Genomic DNA, 25,529 nt, shown 5'->3' on the forward strand with positions numbered 1-25,529 from the left:
CAACCTCCTGGATTGGTTTATGCTAATGCTGTGAACTCCTGCAAAGCAATAAAAAGGGATGTGTTCAGCAGAGACAGAGCTGAGTGCACCTTGCTGCTGCTTTATCAGGGCTGATGGATGGAAAGAGGCACTGGGAGCTGCCAGGAATGTGCTGCAGCTGCAGCAGCCTTGTCCTGTGAGAAAGGGATTTCCTGAGAACCCCACAGGTCTCAGCTGGGTCTCTGAGGAGGAGGGAGCAGCCTAGGAAACAGGACAGAATGTCTTTTTTCCAGCCTGAACTCCTACTCAGCAAGCTCTGTGCACGGTTATTAAAGTTCTGCCTTTGGCCTGGAAGCGTCTCCAGACTTGGACACGTCCTTGGCACCCCTGGGGCTTCCCCTCTGTGCCAGAGCAAGGGACTGGCCCTGGGAGATGCCCTCAGAGGGCTCCAGTGCTCCCTGACCCCAACCTGGGCTCCATCTCCTGTTTTCCTCTGGGTGACAGTGGCTGTCACTGCTGTGTCCTGCCTCAGGTCCACCAGAGGTGTGCCTGGTGTTTGGGTAAGCAGCCACCTTTCCTTGTGTCCCTGCTGCAGAGCCTGAGCTGCCACGTTGCACTGCCTTCCTTGGAATTCACACCCTGCTCTTGGTTTGCTTGGGGTTTGAACTCTCTGTTTTCAGACTTCACAGCTTGTGCATGAGAGTGTTTCAGTATTAGAATTTCACAGGACCTTCATGTGCATCCTTCCTTTGCTTTTTCCATCCTTAAGGGTCAAGAAAACTTGATAAACTCGCTCAGAATTAAATTTCTTTTCTTGAACTCCTCACTGATCTTTTTGAGGTCAAGAAGTGTCTTTGAAACTCCTTTTTTTATTCATTTTTTTTACCAAAAGCACAAATATGGGAGACATGCCTTTAACCCCATGCAGCATTACTGAGAACACTTTCTTCCCAATGTACCCAAGATTATTTTCTTACCCTTTAAGAGCATAATTAGTCCTGTGAGGTCTGGACCATGCCTGCTCTTTGTGCTGTGCTCTTCGTTCCCTCCCAGAGATTTAATTCCCTTTGCAGGGGAGAACATCAAGGCACTGGCAGAAAAAGGAAGAATCAAAAGCATCCCGTTAGGAGCCTGTGAAAGGATGCAACTCCAGGATGTTCATTAATTCAGCCCACGATAATTTAAACTCAAAACACCTCCTAGGACAGTGGGACAGCCAAAATTATCCATCAGGAAGGAGAAACTTTTGAGGGAGTCCAGCTCCTTGCTGCCTGCTCAGCCCTGATCCTCCCGAATCCCGCACTCCTGGGGATGCAGGGCTGCAGGAGGAGGGACAGGGATTTGCTGCCTCCTCCTTTATGAGCCAGGGGTGCAGGACTGGACTCCCCCAGCAGCTCACAGGGAGGGTTTGCCTGCCCTTGCTCAAAACCCAGCTCCAGAGCACGTGGCCATTAATGAAAATGCACTATAAAAGTGATTCCTTTGATCAAAAAGCCAAGGGCAGCTCCAGAGGGACTCGCTGCTTCCACACCATCCTCCTGCTCAGGGACACGGGGCCTTGGCAGTCTCCTGATCCTGCAAAGTGAGGCAGGGACTTCCAGGAACTCGTGGGGACAAACTCTGAGCCCTGCAGCCCCAGGGAGAGCTGCAGGTGCATTTTGTCACCTGCAGGGAAGGGACTGGGAGTCTCCCCTGGGACTGGAGGCTCTCCCCAGGCCAGTTCCTCCTGAAGGGGGGAGATGGATGGGCAGGAAAGGTGTCCACTGGGATTGCTGTCCCCAGGGGATCTCTCTCTTGTGCTGGAACACAAGCAATGATCTGTTACATCGGGTGAAAACACAAAAAACAGTCAGAGAAAACAGGGAAAAGCCCTGTCTTTCCTGCCCTTGATGATAGAAAGAATAAATCATTTTCCCAGGATCTGTGAAGGAGTCAGAACAGGACGTGTGTTTAACAAGAATTTCCCTCATTAGCAATCCAAGGAGGGCCATGCTTAAGGCAGACAAATAATTTAATTTTTGTCACACTTCCTAACATTGCCACCAAACTGAGGCATTTACAGTCACCCTTGTCACAACACTAATTATCTATTTGAATAGCAGAGCTCTCTGCTGATTGAATGAGTTATGCAGTGAGAGCAGATCGTTTCAGCAGCAGCATCTGATCATCGTTACTTTTTGGATATAGGATGTAAATAGACTATAATGACAAAAAATATGGCTTTGGTACCTTTTCAGCAGCTTCAGACGAGATGGAGGAGCTTCTGCAGCAGCCAAAAGCATCAGTTCATGGTCTGGAAAACAATGTCTTGGGGGTTTGCATTGCCTTGGAAACGTGAAAAATAAAGCACCATTAATTACCTATTTTCAAGCAAGCAGTGTATCCAGTGCTGAGGGCCTGATCCCAGGCTAATGAATCCCTCACCCCAATTTCAGCAGCCTTGGGCTGATCAATCAGCCCTGCTGAACCAGGGGAGGGCTGAGGCACAGCAAAGCTCTGCCAAGTTTTCCTGCTGGCTGGGATTCCAGAGGCAGACATTCCCAGGGCACTGCTTCCTCTTGCCTTAGCATCCATGACCTCAATAACATCTCCAGCTGGTTGGTTTTTGTAATAAATGCACTTTTTCTTCAAGAAGGTACCAGCAGCAGACCTGATAAACATCCAGGAAAACACATAAAACACATATGCAAGCCCTATATAAATCCCACATATATACATTATATATATATATATATATATACACATATACATGTATTTATTTATTTATTTTTACATTTTTTAAGTTTTTATCTGGAGAAAAAAAAATAATTTCTGGTGGTCCTGGCCACTGGCACAGTACCAGGAGTTCAGCCAGACCTTCTGCTGTCATTCTACCCAAAATATTGCCAAAATCTTTACTGTTATGTCTTCTGTATAACAACTCGTAAGTGTAATTAAACATTTTTTTTCTACAGACTGCACGTGCTGGTTTTCCTCTCTCTAGTACTGGTGCTAATTTTATAATTAGGAAATATAACTCTATATGATAACTCTGAAATAACTCTAATAATAAATAACGTTCTGAAATCAGTGAAACTGGGATCAGCCTCTTCTCGTAGGAGTTTGAAGTTGTCATAAAAATTTCTTTTGAGAATGCTACACCCCCCTGCCAGCACAGCCCAAAGCAATCAGCAAAAACTTTAGGCAGAAAAAAAGTATGGAGGGGGATAAAAATAACTCCAGTAATTCTGAGATCTTGCCCACAGCACAAGTCTGGGGCACAGCCACCTCCCAGGCTGCTGGAAAAGCACCACTTTCATCTCATATCACACTAAGCAAATGCTATTTTTATATTGGTCTCAGCTATTTTAAGCTAAAATTTGCTTAAAAAGGACACTGAAAGACAACCTTTCCCTTTGGTGAGCATCCACTTCTAAATGAGCTGTTTACAGCAGTAATTTGGAGTTTTCTTTTCTCTCTCCAGTTTTTTTTTTTCCCAGGCCTAATGCCAGTGGCAATCTCTGTGAATCTCCTGCCTCTTTCTGGAGGTTAAACTGGCTACAAGAAAGCCAGATCAAAGGGAAAGAAAAACTTTGTTTGGGAAGCACAAAAATATTTACATAACACAAGATAAGGCAGAACTCCTCATATCTACCATGTAGGCACGCTTGTAAAAAAGCATGTTTAAAAAATGGCCATTTTTAGTTCAGCTGGGGAGGAGAAAAGGGATTTGATAACTCCTGTAAGAGAAGGGAGACAAGGCTGGAAATCAGTTTGTGGTGCAGCTAATGGAAAAGATCCAGAATTTCCAGCATTTCCAGCCTGGAGGAGAAGAATCTCTTGGAACCATTTTGATGCACAAGAGGAAAAGAGAATAAAGTTTCCCACCACAGACAATTGAAGGGGAAATGGCAGCCAGAAACAACTGGATTGGAGCAGGCAGACCTTGGAAAGCAAGACAAGAACTTTGTTTCCATCTCCTCTGAGCTCCTCAGCTACAAACACCAATTCTGGCAGCAGCCTATTAATAGAATTTGTGAGATAACACGGGCTGAATTGGGGCTGGCCACTGCAGTCAAAAATTAGAGACATTTTTTCACAAGATACTTCTCAAGAATTCACCTCTTCCTGGCCAGCTCTGGTAAAATCAAACAAAAATGGGGTGCTCATTACAATTTTTAGTATTTGTTCTAACGAGTTCATCATCTCTCCTCACTGATGTGCTGGAACCAAACCAAACCATAAATGTTTTGATATCAAACACCCACTTGTGCCTGCCCTGGGAGGAGCAGAGCTGTCCCTTTGCACTTAATTAGCTGGGAAGAAATGAGAAAGGCTTTAAATAAGAGCCATTTGGGGAAGGTTTTCTTCAAAAGATGAGAGTTCTGTGATGTTTTGGAGCTGCCAGAGGCAGAGGCCATCTGTCCTGGCTGGGTGAGTGCTGCCAGAACTCAGGAGTGGTGGGTAATGGGGGTTTGGATGGAAAAGGGCTGAGTGCTGCCATCAGAGCATGGACACCACGGTGGAGCCTGAGGAAAGCCCAGGTGAGAGCCAGGAACCGCTCCCAGCGCCTCCCTCACCCACGAGGAAATCACTCCTGCTCCTGGATTTCAAGAAAAGAGGTTCTGCTGCTTGGGGCCACTTTCCTGCTTCACTGGTGTTTGTGCTAGAAGGTGTGGGGCAGGGCCCTCCTCAAGGGGTTTTAACCCAATATCTCCCCATTTCCTGGAAACCTCGTGGATCAGAATTCTCCCTTTCACTTGGGGAGCTTGAACACCCAGCTGCATGTTTGGGGTGAAAGCTGAGATTTCAGAGACCATGGTTTGATTTCTAGGCCTGGATCATCTGCTAATGAGCTCCGTTACATACAGCCACAACTTCACGACTGAATTGCTGAAAATCAGGTTTAAATCTCATTTTTTGCCCCAGTTCTGTGAAGTTTCAATTAATTTCCAATATTCCACGTGCTCTTTTCTCTGGCCCCAGCCCAGCTGAGGTGCAGCCACGTGAGTCCTGCCATTCCCAAAGCAGCTCCTGACCCACTGCTCTTGTTGGGGCAGCACGGGGCTGGGACCAGCTCCCAAGGACAGGAATTGCTGATGGAATTCATGATGTCTCCTGTGGCCAAAATAGCCAGACAAGTTATAAATATAAGCAGACACTATGAGGGACAATATGGTAAAAATATTGGATTATATGGTAATAATAATAATGCACCATGGTAGTGGCATAGAATGGGAAAAAATTGAAATTAGAAGAGAATAAAAATAAAATAAAAAGAGCATTAGAGAAACATTGAACATTTGTCTATTCCACCTGTCAATAATGCTTCATGTGTTGCTTTAAATATTCAAGAAAGGTTCAAGGAAGATATTTGAAGTGCCAAGAAAACATTATTTGTTGGTGAGCCCCACCTGCCCAGCAGCTGCTGTACATGGGCTTGAAGGACGTTTTTCATTGGTGATAAGGAAAAAAGCATTTGAACAGAGAACCACAGAATCATTTAGGGTAGAAAAGACTTTTAAGATCATAAAGTCCAACCATTAACCCAGCACTGCCAAGGTCACCACTAAACCACGTCCCCAAGCAACAGATCTACACCTCCTTGAAATCCCTCCAGGGTTGGTGACCCCACCACTGCCCTGGGCAGCCGGTTCCAGGGCTTAACAACCCTTTCAGGGAAGAAATTCTTCATAATATCCAATCTAAACCTCTCCTGGCACAACTTGAGGCCATTTTCCCTCTCTTATGGCTCGTTACCTGGGACAAGAGGCATCTATTTCCCTTTCTGTGTAAAGCACTGAGTTTTGTGAGCACAGGAACTCGACACAGAGATGCTCAAATGAACACACCAAAGGGCACTGGAGCATCGCTGCTCCAGAGGGAAAACCTTCCCCTGCACACCCGTGGCAAGACAGGACTCCTGGCTCACAAATTCAGGACTTCCTCGCTTCAACATGAGGACAAATCTATAAAATGTACACCCAGAAACCTGAGGGAGCGAGGGGCTGGTTTCTCCACACGCCTGATCGCCAGGCTGCAGATGGACACTGCATTTAGAAATTAAACTGTAAGTGACTGCTCGTTGGGTTTTTTATACCACATCACTCGGATTTTGTGTCTGTGGGAAACTTTTCCTCAGAGAGGCTCTTTTCACAGGCACAGCAGGGATGGAGGTAACAGCATGAAATGAGAGAGCTTGAAAAGCAGCGGCGTGCTGCAGGAAGCCCAGCATTTGCATGTTAAGCTACATCTATTCCCTGAACGTTCAGACACATGAAAGCAAGCCTGGGTTTTTGGTTAGCAACAGATCTGTTCGCTGCAGCCTGAATTTAAAGGTCAGAGATGTTTAGAGCTGGGGTTTTTTTGCACTTATCTGGAGCAGAGTCGCACGGCTCTCCTCGGGAGGAGCTGGGACAGCAGGTCACCATCCTGTCTGCAGCACAGTGCCTTGACACCAGTCCCTGTCTCCCAGTGCCAGTGGCCCTGCTGCACTGGGATGTTGTAGGAGAGACATTTCTCTGATAGCACTGACCTGAACAAGAGCTTTCCAGCGCTTGTCAGCTGTGACAGCCGAATCCTTTTAGGCACGTAAATGCCGCGTGAGTGGAAAGCGGCCGAACAAAATCTTTTTCCCAAAAACACAGCCCTGAGGGAAGTATGAGACATTCAAACTCGATTCAAACCTGTCTCATCTTCAGAAATTAAACTGATTTTTGACTAGGCTGAAGGTTTCCTACCTGGCACGGCGATTCTGCCCTTTGGCTTCTCCACACGTGGCTGGCAGGGCTGGCACCATCATCTCCCTCCCACCAGGGCTGCGGGCACGGATGCTCAGCTCTGCCTCCCGCTGCTCCTCATCCTCCTGTGACACCCTGATGAACAGCCAGGCATGGCAGGGTTGTCATCCACACCCCCGAGCTCCCCAGGATGCTGTTTCCTGCCTTGCTCTGGCATTCAGGAGCAGGTGAAACGGGAGATAAAGAATAAAATGATGACCCTTGTCATCGCCTTCCAAACGAGCAGCACTGATGTGGCTGCGTGTTTGAATAGTCAGGGCAGGGCCAGACACACATGCTGGATTTGCTGAGATAAATGTTGGTCTCAGCTGTTGAATTCCTGGTGCTGATGAAGGCTGCAGAAAAATTGTGTGTATGCAGAGAGGGTAAGAGATGAGGGCTTGCTGTAGCCTGCCAATAGATAAAGGACTCGAGCTGCTTTGTTTGGGTTTGTGATTAGATTGATAGGGCTCATGTCTTAGAATGCTGCTGCTATAGGTGAGCAATTAAACAGCAATACAAACCAAGATCCTTGTGTTCACCTGGAATGCCCTGGGGAAGGGCTCCTGGAGAGGCTGACAGAAAGCAGAGCACACCCTCCAGAGGGATTTTATTTCAGCTCTTCTGGACTGGTCATTTATCTCATGCTGGTGAGGTGGCACATGGTTCCATCCAAAATAATGCTGGTTACATTTAAATGAGTTATTCCATGAAGAATATCATACTCCATTTAAACTTGTGACTATCTCAGGGCTTAGTGCATCTGCTGAAAAGGTTCATTGCAAAGATTAAAAAAGAAATCAAAGGCTTTGAATCAGAGCTGCTCACTTATAGCAGCCTCATTTGGGCTGTGCTCAGGATCTCAGGCTCCAACAGCTCCACATCCTCCAACACCTGAAGTCAGGGGAGGTTTCCTTTGGGAAGAGCTGAGAGAAACAAGCTGAATCACAGGGATGGTTGAGTCAGGAACTCTGATGTCTGCTTGGTTTCGGGCACATTTGTAATTCGTGTTTAGAATTCAATTATTTACATAATTGACAGAAATGTAAAAGCAAATATGATAACAGAGTGAAAATATTTGTGGTTTCTCATGACAGTTAAAGACAACTTCAAAACAGCTTTAAAAATGAAGGCCAGCATTATTTCCAGATTTAGAGCTTTTAATGGTCTCGAAAACACACATTCACAGCTAAATCAATGATAAGGAAATGCTGCAGGTACAGTGCAGAACATCCTGGACTAGCAGACATGCAGGACAGTCTGAGCTGGGAATTCCTGTCCTGACACCACACTGCCTTCGGATGCTCACAAGGAAGTCAGAAAATGTGTCTGACTCCTTTCCCAACACCTGCCACAGGGAACAGAGATCCCAGCCCACACAAAGGCCCTCCAGTGACCATCCACATGATCCTTTTCTTAAAGATGCACAGAGCAGGGCAAACAAAAGGCAGAATTGGAGGCTGATGTGTGTTCCATGTCTCAGTGCTACCTCAGCCCTCCCACGCCTGCTCTGGTGAATGGAGGAGCACGTGGGGCTGAAAATTACCAAGCAGGTGTTTAAAAGACATCTGTAAGCAGTTCTACTATAGTCTAATTAGTTCTCTAATACATATTACAGTGCACAGTCATCATTATTTCCTCTTCATTAGCTGCTGAAATATAATGCATCTTAAAAAAAAAAAAAAAAGCCCAACCCGTTTTCCTTTTTTTTAATTAAAAAAACCTCAAGAGCCTGTTTCTGCCATTACCATAACAAAGGCAATAGGAATATGATTAATGCATCCATCCAAGCTATGTGCATTGTACATTAAACACCAAAGCACCATCTCAGCCTGATGTGAGCTCCCACACTCTAAGACACACTTGGTAATAGTCACACTTGCACCAAAGGAAATGTTTGGAAAGGAAACAGAAGAATTAATCTTTTCTCCTAGTTAATGGGGAATCCTGTTCTTTGCAATCAGGGAGGCCACAAGTCCAGCAGAATGCACCCAGATTACTCAAGGCATGGCCTGAGAGCAACAGGAGATCTCTGTCTCTAGTCAGTCCTGTGAGGGTGAGTGGTGCCAGTTCTGCACAGTCTGGAATGATTTTGGCTGCTGATGGCTCTCTCTGCTCGAGCAGGCAGCTGCAGGATGCAGAAATTGCTGGAACGTGGTCGTTGCTCCCAGCTCCTCAGAGGGGCTCTGCAAGAGCTGCAGGATCCTGGCCAGTCCCACACATCCCAACCCCAGCAACACACAGCTCTGCCCAAAGTCCCCAGGAACACCTCCTTCCCTTGGACATTCCTGATACAGGCCCCCTCTGGGATCACCTGTGCCAAGGAAAAGGTCTTCTCCAAGCCTGTGGGCCAGGATTTCTTTAGTGGTGCAGCAGATTTGGCTGCTCCAGTCACACAGCCGGGCTCCAGCACATTCCCTGCAGAGCCCTTGGGATAATTTGGGGCACTGGGTGCCAGATCAGGGACCCAGCTCCTTTCCTCTGTGCACATGGACACCCTCACAAGTCACCACAGCATCCCCAAGACAAGACATCCCCTTTTCCACCTCCCAGTTTAATTCTCTATCCAAGGTTGGAAGTTAGGATGAACTCACCAGAGGGCCCAGCAGCTGAGGAAGGAACATTTTTCTGCCTGCTTGGCCTCTGACAGCAGCCCTTTAATGGGGCACATGGCAAGGCCTCAGCAAGTCCCTGATCATCCCCCAAACTCAACTTAAAGCTTCTCTGCAGCTCCACTCTCCACCTTCAGTGACAGAGCAATGACAGATGTTCCCAGACTGGTCCCTTATGAAACATAACACCACGTCCATAATGAGACTTCACTGCAACAACAGATTGAACTCTTCCTCTGGAGAGCTACAGAAATCTGGCCAATTTTTAGAATAATTCAAGCTCTGGGGAGCAAGAAAACCCCAAAGTCGATGCTGATGATGAAGCTGATGAAGGAACAGTGCCCTCTGAGCCTCTCTGCTCCCAGCAGCCAGGCAGGAGGGGATTTACAGCTGGAAGAAAAAGGAGTGGATTCACACCCAGCTGAGGCTCAGGGATGTCTCACCTGTGCCTTGGCACTCTGCCTGGTCCCTATCAGCACCATCCATCAGCTGGAAACAACCCTGGGATTTTCTAGGGATGTTTCTGGCCCTGGGCTTCCAGAAGCCCCCAAAACAAAACCCAACACCCCCAGTGATGGATGCCAGGGCAGGGAAAGTTTCATCTGCTTTCACTTTAAAGACAAGGCAGCAGCAAACAGGTTAAACAATTTAGCCCAGGATGTTCCATAAGTGCTTTGCAGAGCCTGGGTTGGGAATCTGGAGATCTTGTCTCCTGCTATCGACTTGATTTAACATTACTGGAAACACCTTAATTATTTTGTTTTGTTGTTCCAAAGAGCTGAGCATAGGAAATAGTCCAAAGCCCCGTGCAATGCTGAAAAGAAAGCTTGATGAGTTTTTGCCTTTTGCTGAGAACACAAAGAGCAGAAGGTTGAAAGTAGATGGGCCACTGAGTTCTCCTGGTTTGCTTTTACAGGTTGTTTTTCCTTATTTTCATTATTAATCAAGACCACTTTGAAGGTTCCTAAAGAAAAGGGTAATGGTGGCAAGAAAATTTAACATGTGCTCGAGATGAATTCAATGCAGCTCTATTACCTGTAGGTCAGCTTGTTTTTTCTTTTAGAGACAAGTTTACATCTCAGCTTAGGGAAACTATTGAACCACTCACAACAGGAGCTCTGTGCTGCTCCTCCAGCCCTGTTAAAGGAGCTGAGGAGCTCAGGAGTTTGATAATGTTTTAATGCAGCATTTGATTTCATATATTGATCACTCAGTACACAATTAGTGCAGTAAGTGCAAGTTTACAGCTGGTGCAGCTCCTTACTCTTGTTTTTGGAGTGAATAAAACTGGCTGAAGCTGAAGTGAGGGGAAGCAATCATGTTTCCTGGCCTCAGCAGTGACATCCAGCAGAGTCACGAAGCACAAAGGCTTTATAAAATCATGCAGAAGCTCTGTCCCTCAGAGTTATGCTGACTGCTCCCTCACCTGTGATTTAAAATGATTTTGAATAGATGCTTAAAGAAACATGATTTTTAATTTTTATTTTTTTTAATTGAAGTTAACCTCCAGCTTTAAAAAGCCAGAGGAAAAGAACTACTTGCTGAATTTCAGTTCAGCACTTATACACTACACTTTTATATTTGACAGGTAAAAATTGCAAAAAATATTTCATGCCTTTAAAGGCTTCTTTTCCTCTTGTTCAGATGAAAGGGTTCAGATATTTATATTGTATTCTAATTGCTGATTACTCAACAGACTGAGGTAAATGTCTTTCACCCCTGAGATTTTTGAAGATGTTATTTTGACACGTCCACACAGACCAACACCCACTCGGCACATCAGGATGTAACTGCAAAATCAATTAATTCAACAGCTATTTCTGCAGCCTGAAGTGTAATTACCCATGAAATGTTGATGGGTTTCAGGATAGCAGAAATTCATCATTTATGCTTAACCTGGGTTGTTTTTCCCTCCCTCCCTCCATCCCAGAAGCAGTGCTTGGATGTTCAGGGAGCAGTGATGGGTGAAGCTGAGCTGGGTCTCACCCACTCTGGACCGGTTTGAGCTGTTTTACCCCTCAGGAAGGCGAGGTGGGGCACGGGCAGCTCCTCCAAACCCAAACTGAACCAACACCCAGCTCCCAGTAAAACACCTCGGCAAAGCCTTGTCCTTTCCCCTCTCTCCTCTGCCTCTCCTGCCACTGCTGGAGGCTGTGCCTGTGGATGAGGAGTGTCCTGATGGCCCTGCAGGTCTGCAGGAGCCTTCTCCTGCCTCCATGAACACATGCTTGCCCAGCAGCAGCTCCAGCACGACCCTTCCCACCCGCAGCCCTTCAAGGGCACAGCCTGGGATGAGGCTTCCAAAAGCACGGAGCTGCAGCAAGGAGTTGGCTCCAGTTATGGATGCTGGATGTTAACAACAACTCTAAACACAGTAATTAATTCATTTATCTCCAACTTACAGTAGCCTTCGTGTAAAAGAGCGTTTTATGCTTGAATAATTTTAATTCTTTTAGCTCTATGTAAAACAGGCATCGTCAGTATAATCCTTAGAATCTAATAATGATTCCATCAGTGTAAAATCATTATCCTTAGGCAAGAAGGAAACCAATTCAATTATGATGTTGGTTGAAAAATCGAGGGTGAAAAGTTGTAGTACATATTAAACTTGAGGCTGGAAAAGTTGTAGTACATATTAAAATGGTTACTACAAAATTTGTGCATCCAGGCTAACAAATGCTAATATGTTCTTTTGTTACCTTCTAATTTATATGATTCATGTAAGCCTGCAGCAAGAGAAACTTGTTTTAAAATTCATCTACATTAAAAAAGAGCAATGCAATGAATTGTAAAGTTATTAGCATTCATGTCTAGTTGTGTTATTAAGCTGTACACATCAAATCGGGTTCTACAAGTACAGAAATGTCATAATGAAGTAGAACAGCATTTAATCAGAAGAATTTCTAAAGGTCATCAGAGCATCATATAAATTCATCCATGCATGACAGCAATATGAAATAAATAACTGCAAGAACAGTGTAAGAATAAACTTCATTCTGGGAGCTTTGTTTCCAAGCACAGAAGAATTAGCTGAATTTCATGCTGAAAGAACAGCTAAGAAAAAATACTGAATTCTGGAGCTTTAATTAATGAAAGACTAATAAGAGGCAGATAAGGAGTTTTCCACAAGGGAGCTAACGAGGTGTGCTCCCTGATAGTTTCCTACCACAGCTGATCTCAGACGTCTCCCTACAACTCAGAGCAAGCCTTCAGCTCCGTTTTTTCCTCCTCATTAGCCAGATGAGCCCTAAATTATTCTCTTTAAATAACCAACGATTTGTTAATATTTTTGCACTCCTAACAGCACTTTAACTGCTTTAAGACATGGACCATAGGCCTGACAGCTGGCAGCTCCAAGCACTGGAGCTGTTTTGGTGTTTCATGGCCATGCAGTGACTGGGATGCTCCAGCATGGTCAGAGCGGATGCTGTGGTCACCCAGAGCCAGGCTCAGGTACCTGAAATCATGCTCAGGTGTACCTTGATCTGCACAGAACTGAAGTGATTTCACTGGGAAGCTTCCCAGAACAAAGCTCATGTCTCAGGGATGAAAGGCGCCGGGCTCTGGCTGGGCAGGTGCGTTCCCACAGCGCGGGGAGGTGACTCTGTGCAGGGGCACACAGGTGTGATGAGACAGGCTAAGTAACTAATTCATCAAAGACTCTTTCTGAGGCCCTGCATGCACCAGTGGCTTTCACTTCATTAGGTGGCCTGGCAGGAAAAGGAACCCCGTGTTTCCAGCTGCTCCCCAGCTCCGGGTGCTGCTGGTGCCAGAGGGATGGGGGGATGAGGAACTTCCCTTCTTGGAGTGGCCACTCCTGGGCAGGACCAGGAGCCCAGCACAGGGGACCCCATCCTTTATTCTGTTTGAGCAGGATCCCTGGCACCTTTTAAAGATAAGGATTTGTGATTTTAGTTCTGTGTTGGGATTCAAGCAAACCCTGTTGCTCCTGCTGCAGTACCTATGCTGCCAAGGAAAGCAGAAAAAACACTTTTCTACTTTCATGGATTTCAGCTGGACAAAGCCCCAAGCACTGAGCAGCCCTTAAAATGGATATCTCAGCTTTCCCAGCCTAATTGCAAATGGGAATTTCTCACAAAGCAGCCACTCCTCTCCTGCTGCACCTGCTGGTGCTCGGAGCTCCTGTGCGTGCCTGAATCTGTGTTGGCCCTTTCCCTCTGAAAGGAGCTCTACAGCCATGGAGGACTCCTGGAATCTGGCATTGGAACAGAGAAAAAAAATACAGATACTGTATATCTCTACAGTGACAAACCAGCTGGATTATCTGTGATTTTGTGCAGCACCAAGAGGAAAAAAAAGAACATGCTTTTGTGCATGTCAGACTAATTTGGAGAATCTGCCACTGTCCCTGCAGAGAAGTGCTTGTTTGTTCCTCAGATCACACAGAATGAGCTTGTTCAGCACTCCCTCGTCTCCTGCCTCCTCCCCAGTGCTGTGCACAGGGCAGCTGTGACTGAACCCACATTGGAACCCACAGCCTCACATTGGAATTCTCTTCACTGGAGCAGTTCCTCCTCTGGAGGCCAACACCAAAACCTCACACACTGGGTCACAACCTGCTCAGGCAGGCCATGCCTCACTGACACACACACAGAACATCACATTACCACTTTCCATCTTTCCATCTCCTTATTTCATATGCCCCATCAAGAAAATAATTTCTTTTCTTTTGTCTTTCTTTTTTTTTTAATTCTACCAAATTACTGTAAAAAGCAGCTGACAACTCCAGAGGCTGAGCACAGGCTCATGCATCATTTTCATACCTTTTTTTTAATTCATTAATGTCTGCACTGAATGAAAGAATTTATAACCCCACTCAGGTTTCCCAAGAAATCATCCTAGCAGCATGTTTACTGAATCAGCAGGAAAAACAAATAAACAAAATGAAATCAGAAAAGAAAAGCAGTATCTAAATGAAAGCCAGAGGAGCTGAAAAGAACCATGAGATTATAATCTTAAATTAAAACCACAGTGAGGGCAATATAAAAGATATTCTAATCACTACATCCAATTAAATGAAGTAAATCACTAAAGCATGTTAAGTGCCTTAACTATTATAATAATTAAGAATCAAACAGAAATCAAGCATCTCTGAAAGACTGATGATGCACATTAGTGCACAGGGAATGCTGTTTCCCATCTGAATGCAGAGGCAGAGCAGAAAACAGATTTCCTGGAGCCTCAGGCCAGCATGGGGGGACAGGGTGGAGTCCAGTGTGGGAATTCCCAGTGGGAGAGGGGTGTCTCACAGTACCCCCGAGGTGAACAGCATCCTGCACAGGAGCAGGATCCATCCTCCTCCCTCAGGAGACAAGCCAGCGGGAATCTGATGGGAATTCCCACAAAAACCATTCTACTGAGAGCTCAAGGCTGTGGCAAACAGAGCTTTGTGCGTTTTGTCGTCTCACTGTGGGCAGCTCCGAACCACGAGTCAGAATCAGAGAATCTTACAATGGTTTGGGTTGGGGAGGAACTTTAGTGGTCATTTAGTCCAACCCCTGTGCCACGGGCAGGGACAGCTTCAGCTCAGGTTGTCCTGTCCAACCTCACCTTCAGCATTCCCAGGGATGGAGCATCTTCCCCCATCCTGGGAAACCAGGGCCTCACAAGCCTCCCTGCAAAACTATTCTTCCTTAACACCAGTTTAAATCTACCATTTAAACCCAGTTTAAATCTCTTTCCATTAAAACCATTAACCTTGTCCTGTTGCCATTGGTCCCTCCAGTGCAGAACAACACCCTGTGGCTCAGGGGTGACATCACCAAACCCTCCCACCAAAATGTGGATTATTGTCCAAATCCACCCAGCAGAGGTTTCACATCCTCAACACAGGGATAAATTCCAGCACAGGCAAGAACCTGAGGCTCATCTGCAGCTCCTCATTAAATTACAGACAGTGATGCTCCTGCTTTAAATCCGTCTGAGGCCGTGCATGGGTGATAGATATTTTAATTAGCAAAATTAGCAACCAAGAAGTACAATTTAGATACAAGATTTATCTGCAAGTGGTAATTCCCCAACTTTTCTGCAGGAGCTGGGGCTAAGCCTTCTGAATACAAAATGGAAAGAGTGAACACACACAAACCTCATCGATGACTTTCCTACTTCCAGAGAGGTTTCATAATTTATTTTTTTTCCCCAATTCAGATCATTCCTGCTTAAACAAGAACTATTTTAACTAAATCACACATAGCTGAGATTTCCCAGCCTTCAGAAAGACATGCTTAATATTGCAGGATAGCTGAAATGGGGTGAACTCTAAAATCAGAGTCAAAAGTGAGCTTTGTCTAGAAAAAATGTACTCATATTTGGGGAGAATAGCTAAAGACAGAATCCAGGGAGGAAAACTGGTCCTGCTGGAGTTCCCTGCTGCATGAAGAGGCCCTGAAGGGCAGCAGGAGGTGTTCAGGAGATGCAGTGAGCACACCTAGGAGGGATCATTTGCACTGTTTTATCCATTTTTTCCTAATAATCTGGAGAGTTAATTCAGCCCCTTTGCCCTGCACTTCAGGGAGGAGGAATAGTATTTGAAGGATCAAGACATGCTGAATTTTATAAGTAGGTTTTTTAAACAGTTCTCCCTCTACTTTCCCTTTGCACACCCCTTTTTGCTTGGCCAAAGTTGGTAAATGAAAAACTCAGGAAGAAAATGCAAAACTGAACAAGGGAAACATAAAATTTTTTTTCACATACTTCTTTGTATTTGTTTTCTCTGTAAGAAAAACACGTTGAAGGGCTCAGTGTGGGATTTCATGTCTGTCTCAGGGAAGTAATCCCACCCACACACATTGAATGGGAGGGAACAGAACCCAGCAGCAGTGGAGGGTTGATCATTCCAGTGTATTGCTGGCAAGGAAATAACAGCTGCACATTGAGCACAACAATCCATGCTAAAATATAAAATATCTGCAGTATATCTTTGTCTGTTTGGGAAAGAAAACAGAAACTTGTTAGGGAGGGTTCCAGGCTGCTCTGGCAGGGTTTGGAGAGGAGGAAGAACAACCTGCAGAGAACACCAACTCAGCCAGGATCAAAAGTTTAATTAACAAGGTGTAACACTCCTGACTCTGCAATTCCATTTGCAATATCACCTTCCAGAAGCTCGTTTTCCCAAAGTCCAGCTCATAATCACTTTTGTGTCTTCAACCATAGAACTATTAACATTTCACAGTGTTGGACCAAGTGCAGGTAATTTCATTGGCAAAGCTGATCCTTGAATCCCAAAGCATGGCCTGCTCCAGTCCCGGTGCTGAGACGTCCTGGCAGCCTTCAGCTCTCTCAAAAGTCAGAGGATTCCCTCCCAAACTGCTGCTGCTGTCCCTCATTTCCCCCAAGGCTCCATGCCCCCAAAAGCCATCACTCCCAGCCCAGCCAGAGATGCTCAGTCCCTGCACAAGCACCAGGTTGAAAATGGGGCTCAACACATCCAAGGGATGCCTTGCACAAGCCAGCTGAGCACTGAGCCTCCCTGGCTGGCAGGAGAATCCAGCCCTGGGCTGTCCCCAGTGTGTGGGAAGGGGTTAAGGAAGGACTGCCAGCTAAAAGCAGGGAGCAGCAGGCTCCTTTACCAGGGGAGATGGAATGGTGACACCTTATCAAACATGTGCTGTCAGCTGGAGCTCCCAGACCAGGCTAGAGCCCCACTGAGAGCATTTACAGGACAACACCACATTAAAAAAATAAGTCAAAGACAAAAAGCAACAAAAAAGTGCCAACATTAATCCAAACAGGTTAGGAGAGGAATCCCTCCAAAACAGATAGCCACAATCCAGTTCAGACTCTTTCAGTTTTAACACAAAAATTTGCAAACTGCAATGGAGGAAAAGAATCCCAGAGCCCCTGGAGAGAGCCTTGGCCTTCAGGGCTTGTGCCACACATGAGTGAGACTCCACTTTTTGGGTTTTGGGGTTATTATTCTATACCTGGGTATTCTCCCCAGTTGCCTGCTGCTCCTCTAGCTGTCCAGAGCGATGCTCCAGTCCCTGCTGTGCCTCCAGAGCCCCCCACCACTGTGGCAGGTGAGTTCAGCCTCCCACAGGTGCCCTCCCAACCCTCCTCCTGCATTATCTGGATCATGTAAGTCTTCAAATGCTCATCCCCAAGGATTTCTCCAGCCTCCCAGGCCTTTCAAACACTCCCTCTCTCAAGAGCTTCCACTTATCTGTGAGAATATTTTACCTCTCTGCACATAAAGCTTAGATTTTTCTACGTTTGAACTTCAGTCTGCTTTATTTTATCTTTTAATATATCTCGGTGTCTTTTACGGTTCCTGGTTATATTATTATGCATTTGAGCAGGTCTCCCCTAAGGAATGACCTTATCTATGGGTATTAAAGCCTGACAGCTTTCAGCTGTTCTTTTACTGCTGGATTTGTTCTTTGGGCTGGGGAAGGGCAGGTTCAATGGAAAACCAGTAAATATCTGCTGAGGTCTCTCCCTGCCCAGATTTAACTCCTTGCACAGGATCTGACTACAAAGCCTCGGGTAATTTCTGTCTTTCCTTTCCCTGAATTAGCCCAGGAAAGGAAAACTTGCATCTCCAGCAATATTTTGGAAGCCTGGCATTTCAGAAATGAGGATTGCTTGGCCAAAAGCAGAACAGGAGGATTTGGTCATGTGTGATCACTGCCTCAGGTCAGACACACCAACCAACGCTTCAAATACAGATGCCAACAGCAATAAGGCAGTACCCAGCCCCTAAATATGCTTCCATTTAAATTACAAAATGTTATTTTACATTTAGTATTTCAACTCATCAAAAATATACCCCTATTAATGGGATTCCAGGCACCCTCATTGCATATTCTGCTTTTTAAGCCCTGTAAATTGTCATCCTGAACGCTGCCTAGTGACGGGGAGTTCTTTAGGGTTCCTGTGTACAGCACTGCTCTTCCCATTAAATTTCCAATAAAGCATTTCCATTTTTATATCTGAAATCCCAGAAACAGCACTGGAGAAACCCAGCATTTAACTCTTAAATTTAATACAAACTATTTCGCTCGGCGTGAAAGCATTTTAAAATTACTCCAGTGCAGATTGTGGTTCACTGTTGTACTTGGTGAGCTTAATATGTCCATGGCAACTGATGAATATTCCTGCTGCTCCTGCTATAAATAACAAACCTATTTGGCAAAGTCTGAGATGTAAATATTAAATCCAACACAAAGGCAATTTTCTGTTCCTTCTCTTGCTCCCTTGGGAGTTAGGAGCAGATTATTTCCAAGTAGATCACAATATTGCAGAAACCACCCATTTTGACTGATGTTGCTTCCAACACCAATCACACATTTGGGGTCAGGTGTTGCTGTGGAAGGCAGGGCTGGATGCTGCAGCATTCCCAGAACCAGGAGTGCTCCACAGACCCAGAACCGAGCTGGCACAATCAGAGCACAGCTTTTGGAACCCACCAGAATTTGTGGCTTTGTTTTCAGACACTTCAAGGCAGAGTCTCACCTGCAGGAGCACATGGGCAGCTGGGCCAGTGTTTTCTATGTGCAAATTAGGCTTGAGGGCATGCAAAGGAAGCAGTGGCCTTCCCAAGAGATGGTGGCTGGAGCATCCCTGGGAGTCAGGGCAATGTCCCAGCTGCACCAAGGGGTGCTCAGAAGAGCTTCCAAAATCCCCTCCCAGGCACTGTGCACCCCCTGCCCATTAGGCTGTGTGTCCCCACCCCAGACCTGCCAGCTCTGGAGAGACACCCCACAGAGCCAGCTGTGTGAAATGGGCATGGAAAACCATCCTGAACCCACATCCCAAAGCTACACCCAGGTCAGGCATGAGCTGCAACCACAGCAGAGCCGTGTTCTCATCCCTGACCCTGCTTTCCCTGATGCCCTGTTGGTTTTTGCCTTTTTTGCTTTTATATATTCTCTGCATTCTTCACACATATATTTGTGGCTCTGTGGCCTATTATTGTAACTGAGCCTCAGTATTTTCCTAGGCAGAAAGACAAAACACATTCCAAGACCCCTAAACTGTCTAGGCTCTCCTTAGAAACCAAGGTTGAGACCAGCTCTGGGAGACATTTTTTCTAAATAAAGTTTAGTCCTCATTTGAGGGGGGAGGATCTAGAAGGTACTGGATGGAACTGGGGTGAATTCAGCAGGTGTGCCTCTAACTGGGGGCTCTTGTCAGATATGCTAATTTGCACAATCTGTAAAAGTTGTATACACATTATTTGTGCATCTTTGGCGCTTTCCACCTGACCCACTGTGCACCTGAGGATCCTATAGAGAGGTAACCCCTATATAATCTATATAAAGATAACCCCTTTTCATCACCCTGGCTGTGTCTGGCTCATGACAGGACCAGAGAAAAAGGCATCAGCCCCACCAATCCACAGCACCTAAAATGGGATCAGCGTGCTGTGTCCCACCCAGACCTCACCTTCCTGCCACTCCACATCCCCTGGGACCCTGCAGCCCCTCAGCTCTGCCCCTAAGCCACTCCAGAGTCCATGCCAGGACACCAGACACAGCTGTCAATACAATGGGAAGAATTAAATTGTTTAGAATAATGTACTTATTTAAAGCCATTTTGAAATATTCTTTGGCACAGCATCAGAAAAATCAGGGTTGAAACAGCTTGATTTAGAAGAAAAACAGCAGCACCAGCACAGCCCTCTCTTCCACCCAGAAATTTGGGTTTAGTCATATTACCCAAATCAGCCTGAGCTGAGGGGTGCAGTGGTAAACGAGGTAAACACAAGAGTGGGAGAAATAAATGGGAATGTTGGAGAATTGCTGCTCAGAGGCAGTGCTGAACCCTCTGGCAGCAAGTGCTCCAATCCTTGGTCACAAACACATCAATTACAGCCTTTCTATCAGAGCCCTCAATAGATTATACCATTAATATCAACCTGACAGCTGCCATGCAGCTCATACAGCAATGTCACCACTCCAGAGCCTGCCACAAAAATATGGGGCTGGATTCTGCAACACTCAGCTTTGTGCCCAGGCAAACCATTGATTACAGCCCAGGAAACTCCTCAGCTACATAAATATAGACCTCAGAACCAGTGCCAAAACCACTCTTGTAGCACAATTTAAGGACAGCATTCTCAAGCAACTTAACTAATTCTTAACATCATAATAACAAGTAATTAAACTGTAAAGTATTATGTGGATTTCTGGCTGTAGGTAATGTAAGATAGACAGCACAGGATTGCTGGGAACTTCACAGGACCCGTCCATAACCTGGGTTCAATGGATTAATAAAAAAACCCAGAAAACAAACAGGTATTTTTCCACAAAGGCAATTGGATGGACTGGGGAAAATACCAACTTCTCTTGTAATAATGGCTCTGTAAACCAGGCCAGTGGAATGTTGTGGATATCCCATCCCAGTGGATGGGATAGCTCAGGAATTCTCTGTTCTGCATCACTGAGGGTTGCAAGGTCTGGGATGTGCTTGGGCAGCTGGCCCTGGGAAATCAAACACAACTGCAGATATTGGGGTGGAGAAGAGGTGAAAGCTTTCATCCTATAAAAGGGAACAGCATCTAAAGACTGTCATTAAAAATATATCCATGAAAAACATTTGATTTTGCACATTTGGTAGGTAGTCTCTTCCCTACATAGCCTAAACAAGGATTAAAAAACAGATAATAATTCTTACACATTTAACACCAACTTAATTTCTTACAGAATCTTTTACTAGAATAATTTATTTTCATTTAAGAACTGCATGTGGGAACCTATTGACTAGCAAAAGCTGAAAAAAGCTGTTCTTCAGCTTCTTCTCCAAGGTAAATCCTTGCAGTAATGGAGCATTCTGAGCAAATAAAACTCTTTTTGAGCTGAAATTTCCCTCAGGAGATGCTCCTGCAGGGCCGCTCTCACCAACAGGGGCTGTGTTGAAGGAGAGGTAATGCTGAACAGTAAATGGAGTATTTCCATATTCCAGACTCTCTGAGAGTGGAATACTGGAGGTGTTCTACAGCACAGGAAAACATGAGATCAGCTCATTCATTTAATGACAATTACAGGGAATTAATCAAAGAGAACTCTCACCCTGCACCCAGCAGGCAGCTACAGGCTCAAGGTGAGGATGAGCTTCCGAAATTCTGCTGCACTAAACAAAGCTGCAACACTTAATTCCTCCTCTGAATCTTGCCCTGGGCCATCTTAAACGCACAAACAGATGCAGAATGAGCCTTTCCACGTTGGAAACACCTCTCAAGAGCATATGCACCTTCCAAACAGCTTTGCATTTTGTTTACTGAGTTTTATTGTCCCTGCTTCCCAAGTGCCTGCTTTGGAAATCTCTGCTGCTTCCCCTACTGTTGCTAATTTCACCTGTTTGGGCTATTTTAAGTTTCTTTCCACCAGCAACTGTCTTTGAATTCTCTATTAATGGCAAAATGTTCACATCATTACTCCGCAGGCACTCCCAAATCAGGCATTTCCATTCTGCCACATCCACCCTTCCTCCTGGCCTCACCAGGATCCATTCCCATCTGCTGGGGCTGGGGGTGCAGCTCTGAAACTCTGCTGAGATATTTCTCTGAGAGTGTAAAAAAATCTTCCAGAGAAAAGAGATTTTACTGCAACAGTCATGAAGAAAAAACGAAAAATTTATCCTTGTTCTTATTATGACAGCCTTCCCTGCAAGAAAATACCAGTCCAATATTTCAATATACTGCTGCCAGTTCTCATTGCCTGGATTGAACAGTCCCAGTTTTCCCTGAATTTCCAGACTTGAAATATTTTATTGTTCACGTTGTTTAAAAAATGGTTACCCATGCGCTACTAGGAGGAATCATTGCTTTATCAACTGAACCAAAGGACAGAGGAATTCCCAATGTCTGGAACACCTGCAGCAGAGACCTCATCCTGTAAAAGCCAAACTCAGATTTCCCCCATCAGCTTAAAAATTATTTTCTCCTCTAAATTACCAGGCCAGGAATGAATCTGAAAAGGCAAGAGCTGCTGCTGCCACCTCTGATTACTGCAGTTCAGTTTTGTTTACCTGGTATTTCCATAGATGTGATTAAGCATTTAAACCCAATTAAAAGGTGCATCCTCCACTGGAAAATTCACAGCCACTGACCAGGCTGCTCCACCCTGGAGCACTGGGAAAGAGACTTAGATAGATTTTAGGAAGAAATTCTTTACCATGAGGGTGGGGAGGCCCTGGCACAGGTGCCCAGAGCAGCTGTGGCTGCCCCTGGATCCCTGGAAGTGCTCAAGGCCAGGTTGGATGGGGCTTGGAGCAACCTGGGACAATGGGAGGTGTCCCTGCCCGTAGAAATGGGATAAACTTTAAGGTCCTTCCCAACCCAACCCATTCTATGATGATTTCATGAGTGTCACTATTTGCCACAACAATTCTGCTTTCAGCTGGGGAAGGGATTGACAGCACACCTCTCGCAGCACAAAACTCACCCATCACTTTGCATTTCCAGATGCACAACAATGTTTTCTGATCTCTGCACTGTCAGTTCTGAAACTGTTTTACACCCCATAAATTCCATGATGTGCCCGAGCAGAGATCTACAAGCCCTCGTTATTTAGGACTATAGACATTGAATTCCATGCAATTAAGCTGCTAGAACATTTTACAGTGCTTTTCCTAGAAAACATCTCAGTGTCATTGGAGCAGTGTGGCTCCTGCCTGCAGCTTCCAGCCAGCACAGGGCTGGAGCTGGGCTGAAATCTGAGCACAGGAAAACACCAACTCAGTCAAGGCAGCAGAGCCACAGCTGCTCACGCTGAGCAGGACCAGCACAGGCAGGGCTGGATGCCTGCAGGCTGCCCTGTGGGATAAAGCAAAGTCAGGAAGGTCTGAGGCAAATGGCCAAGGCAGATTTCTTTTTGGTCAGAATGAATGGATGTGCTGACAGCTCAGGGTGCAGTCCGAGCTCCGGCTGTCAGCCCGCTCGCTGCCACGTCTGAGCAGGTAAAAAAACCTGGGTAGAGGTGTTCAGAGCTTTCATCTTCACTGCCTGAAAGGTGCTCCCACTCCCCATTTCCCTGGATGCCTTGTGACCATTTCCAGCTGCTGTGCTGACCATCAGTGGGCTCTGCAGGCTGAGCACAGCAGGTTTCTCCTCCTCCACAACACAGATGCTGCAAAGCCCATGCCCTGTGCCAGGACATGGCAGATTGGGCTGCAGGAAAGCCAGACACACTCCAGCCCTGTGCACTCAAAAGACCCTAAAAGCTTCCCACATCCACAATCCTCTGTCTGGATCTTTTCCATGTCCCAGGCTTGTCCTATAAACAGCACAGTGGGCAGGAGGAAGGGCAGCAAGCACAAGTCAAGCTCCTGGTCCAGGCAGGAGCAGCACAGAGCTGGGGATTGGGGCTGCCAGGACAGGAGCAAACACTGCTATTCATGTGAGACAGGGAAAAACAGCAAGTCCAGACCCTGATGGATGAATGCACAACAAAACAAAGCCCCAAATCCACATCCTCGTGCCCTGCTCCTCCTGCACAGCCATTTCATGCACTTCCCCTCTGACAAACCTCTCCTTCCAGCATGCTTTTGTACCTTCCACGCCTGACCTGCAGTCAAATTTATTTCCATAAATCCACTGAACTGTAGATTTCTTTGCAGTTAAACGTTTCCTTTGCTAGCAGACATCTCCCATGTGTTTGAGCGTTTAAAGCCACTTCCAAGCACGCTTTGCTATCTCTCTTTAGCACGTGCAGCCAAATCCCAGCACGGGGTTTGTGGTGGGGAAGAGTCTAGCATGGAATGAGGCTGAACAGAGAAATACTGTCACCAAAGAGAGAAAAAGGAAAAAAGGAAAGAAAGAAGAGAAAAGCTGACAAGAAGAAAAACTGACACTGGAGAAATGCCAGCCCGGGACAGTCAATCTTCAGGCTGGCAGCAGAAATGCCATTAAGGGCAAAAGGAAGAGGGTCTCTGCTGACAGATGTATGCACAGGCTTACACTGGGTTGATTAAAAAATAAACAACAATAAAAAAGTCGCATTTCTCTCTGCTTAGTGTTAGTAACAATTTATTGCTATTCACAGGCATGACTGAGCAGAAGTTTATAGCTTGCAGTCCGAGAGAGCCCTTCACCTACCCCACAGACCAGAAAAGATGTAAAACTACCCAAAAAACTGGGCTTTTTCTACTTTTTCTCCCCTCTCAGGGGTGAATCCTTCTCTTGGCACCAGACTCAGACAGGTTTTTGCAGGAGCAGTGTCAGGGCCCTGTGGGGCTCCTCCACCACAAGCATCCCATGGGATGCATCCCCCTCCTCCAGCTCTGCCCATGGCAGCCCTCCAGGGACAGAGCCATTGGCACTGGAGAGTCCTAAGGGAATTCAAACTGGAATTCCATTCAAATAAATTCAAATTTAGGGTCTTTTCACGGTGATTAGAATCACAGAATCACAAGGTTGGAAGAGACCTTCAGGATCATTGGGTCCAACCCAACCTCAACTAAACCACGGCACCGAGTGCCACATCCAGTCTTTAAACACATCCAGGGAAGGTGACTCCACCACCTCCCCAATCAAACCACTCCAGCACTCACCCTTTCTGTAAAAAACTTTTTCCTAATATCCAACTTGTATTTCCCCTGGCACAGCTTGAGGCTGTGTCCTCTCCTTCTGTCAGCTGCTTCCTGTGAAGGAGACCAAATCCCACCTGCCCACAATCACCCTTCAGGGAGGCGTGGAGAGTGATCAGGTTACTTAAGTTTTGCAAAAATACCTGTCTGAAATAAGATCTTCACTTGTTGAAAGCAATGTAGAGTCATTAGATTATTTCAAACAAACGGGACTTGAAAATGAAGCCTTTAAATGCTAGCTATACAGAAGAATTTCAAAGTTTAAGGATGCAGATAGTCACCTAGCAGGGTTTTTATTCAGACTGCTTCTGTCAGTATTTAAATATCTATGAAAACTGCCTCACTGCCACATTTTAGGAATAAGAATATGCAGCAAGGTCTTTAAATGAGCTCAGACACCCAACTCCCATACATTTTGCCCACAGCTCCTAAATCATTGTGTGGCTCTGGAAAGTTTATCTTCCAGCTAAACACCATCAGTTGTCTGAAACCCATCAATGCAACAGCAACCTGCCATGGCAAATTACCCCCCAGCCCAGCCTGTGCCCAGCCCTGTGATTGAACTCCAGGGATTAACAAGCAACTCCATTTCACTAAGCTGGCTGTGCTAACTCTTATCCCCATGCATATG

At 45.8% G+C, this 25,529-nt stretch overlaps 1 protein-coding gene across 1 annotated transcript in view; it reads right to left on the bottom strand.

Moving 5' to 3' along the window:
- The window catches only part of LOC111934947 (uncharacterized), a 38,834-nt gene that overhangs the window by 8,628 nt on the left and 4,677 nt on the right, over positions 1–25,529 (bottom strand). Inside the window, exons 2-4 of the mRNA XM_086846668.1 lie at positions 6,699–6,833; positions 2,209–2,304; positions 957–1,069 (exon numbers count right to left, since the gene is read on the bottom strand). Of these exons, the coding sequence (XP_086702794.1) occupies positions 957–1,069; positions 2,209–2,304; positions 6,699–6,833 (344 nt within the window). The remainder of the gene's footprint in view (positions 1–956; positions 1,070–2,208; positions 2,305–6,698; positions 6,834–25,529) is intronic.

Source organism: Cyanistes caeruleus, chromosome 11 (genome assembly GCF_971803275.1).
Source record: "Cyanistes caeruleus chromosome 11, bCyaCae1.hap1.1, whole genome shotgun sequence".
Taxonomy (NCBI): domain Eukaryota; kingdom Metazoa; phylum Chordata; class Aves; order Passeriformes; family Paridae; genus Cyanistes; species Cyanistes caeruleus.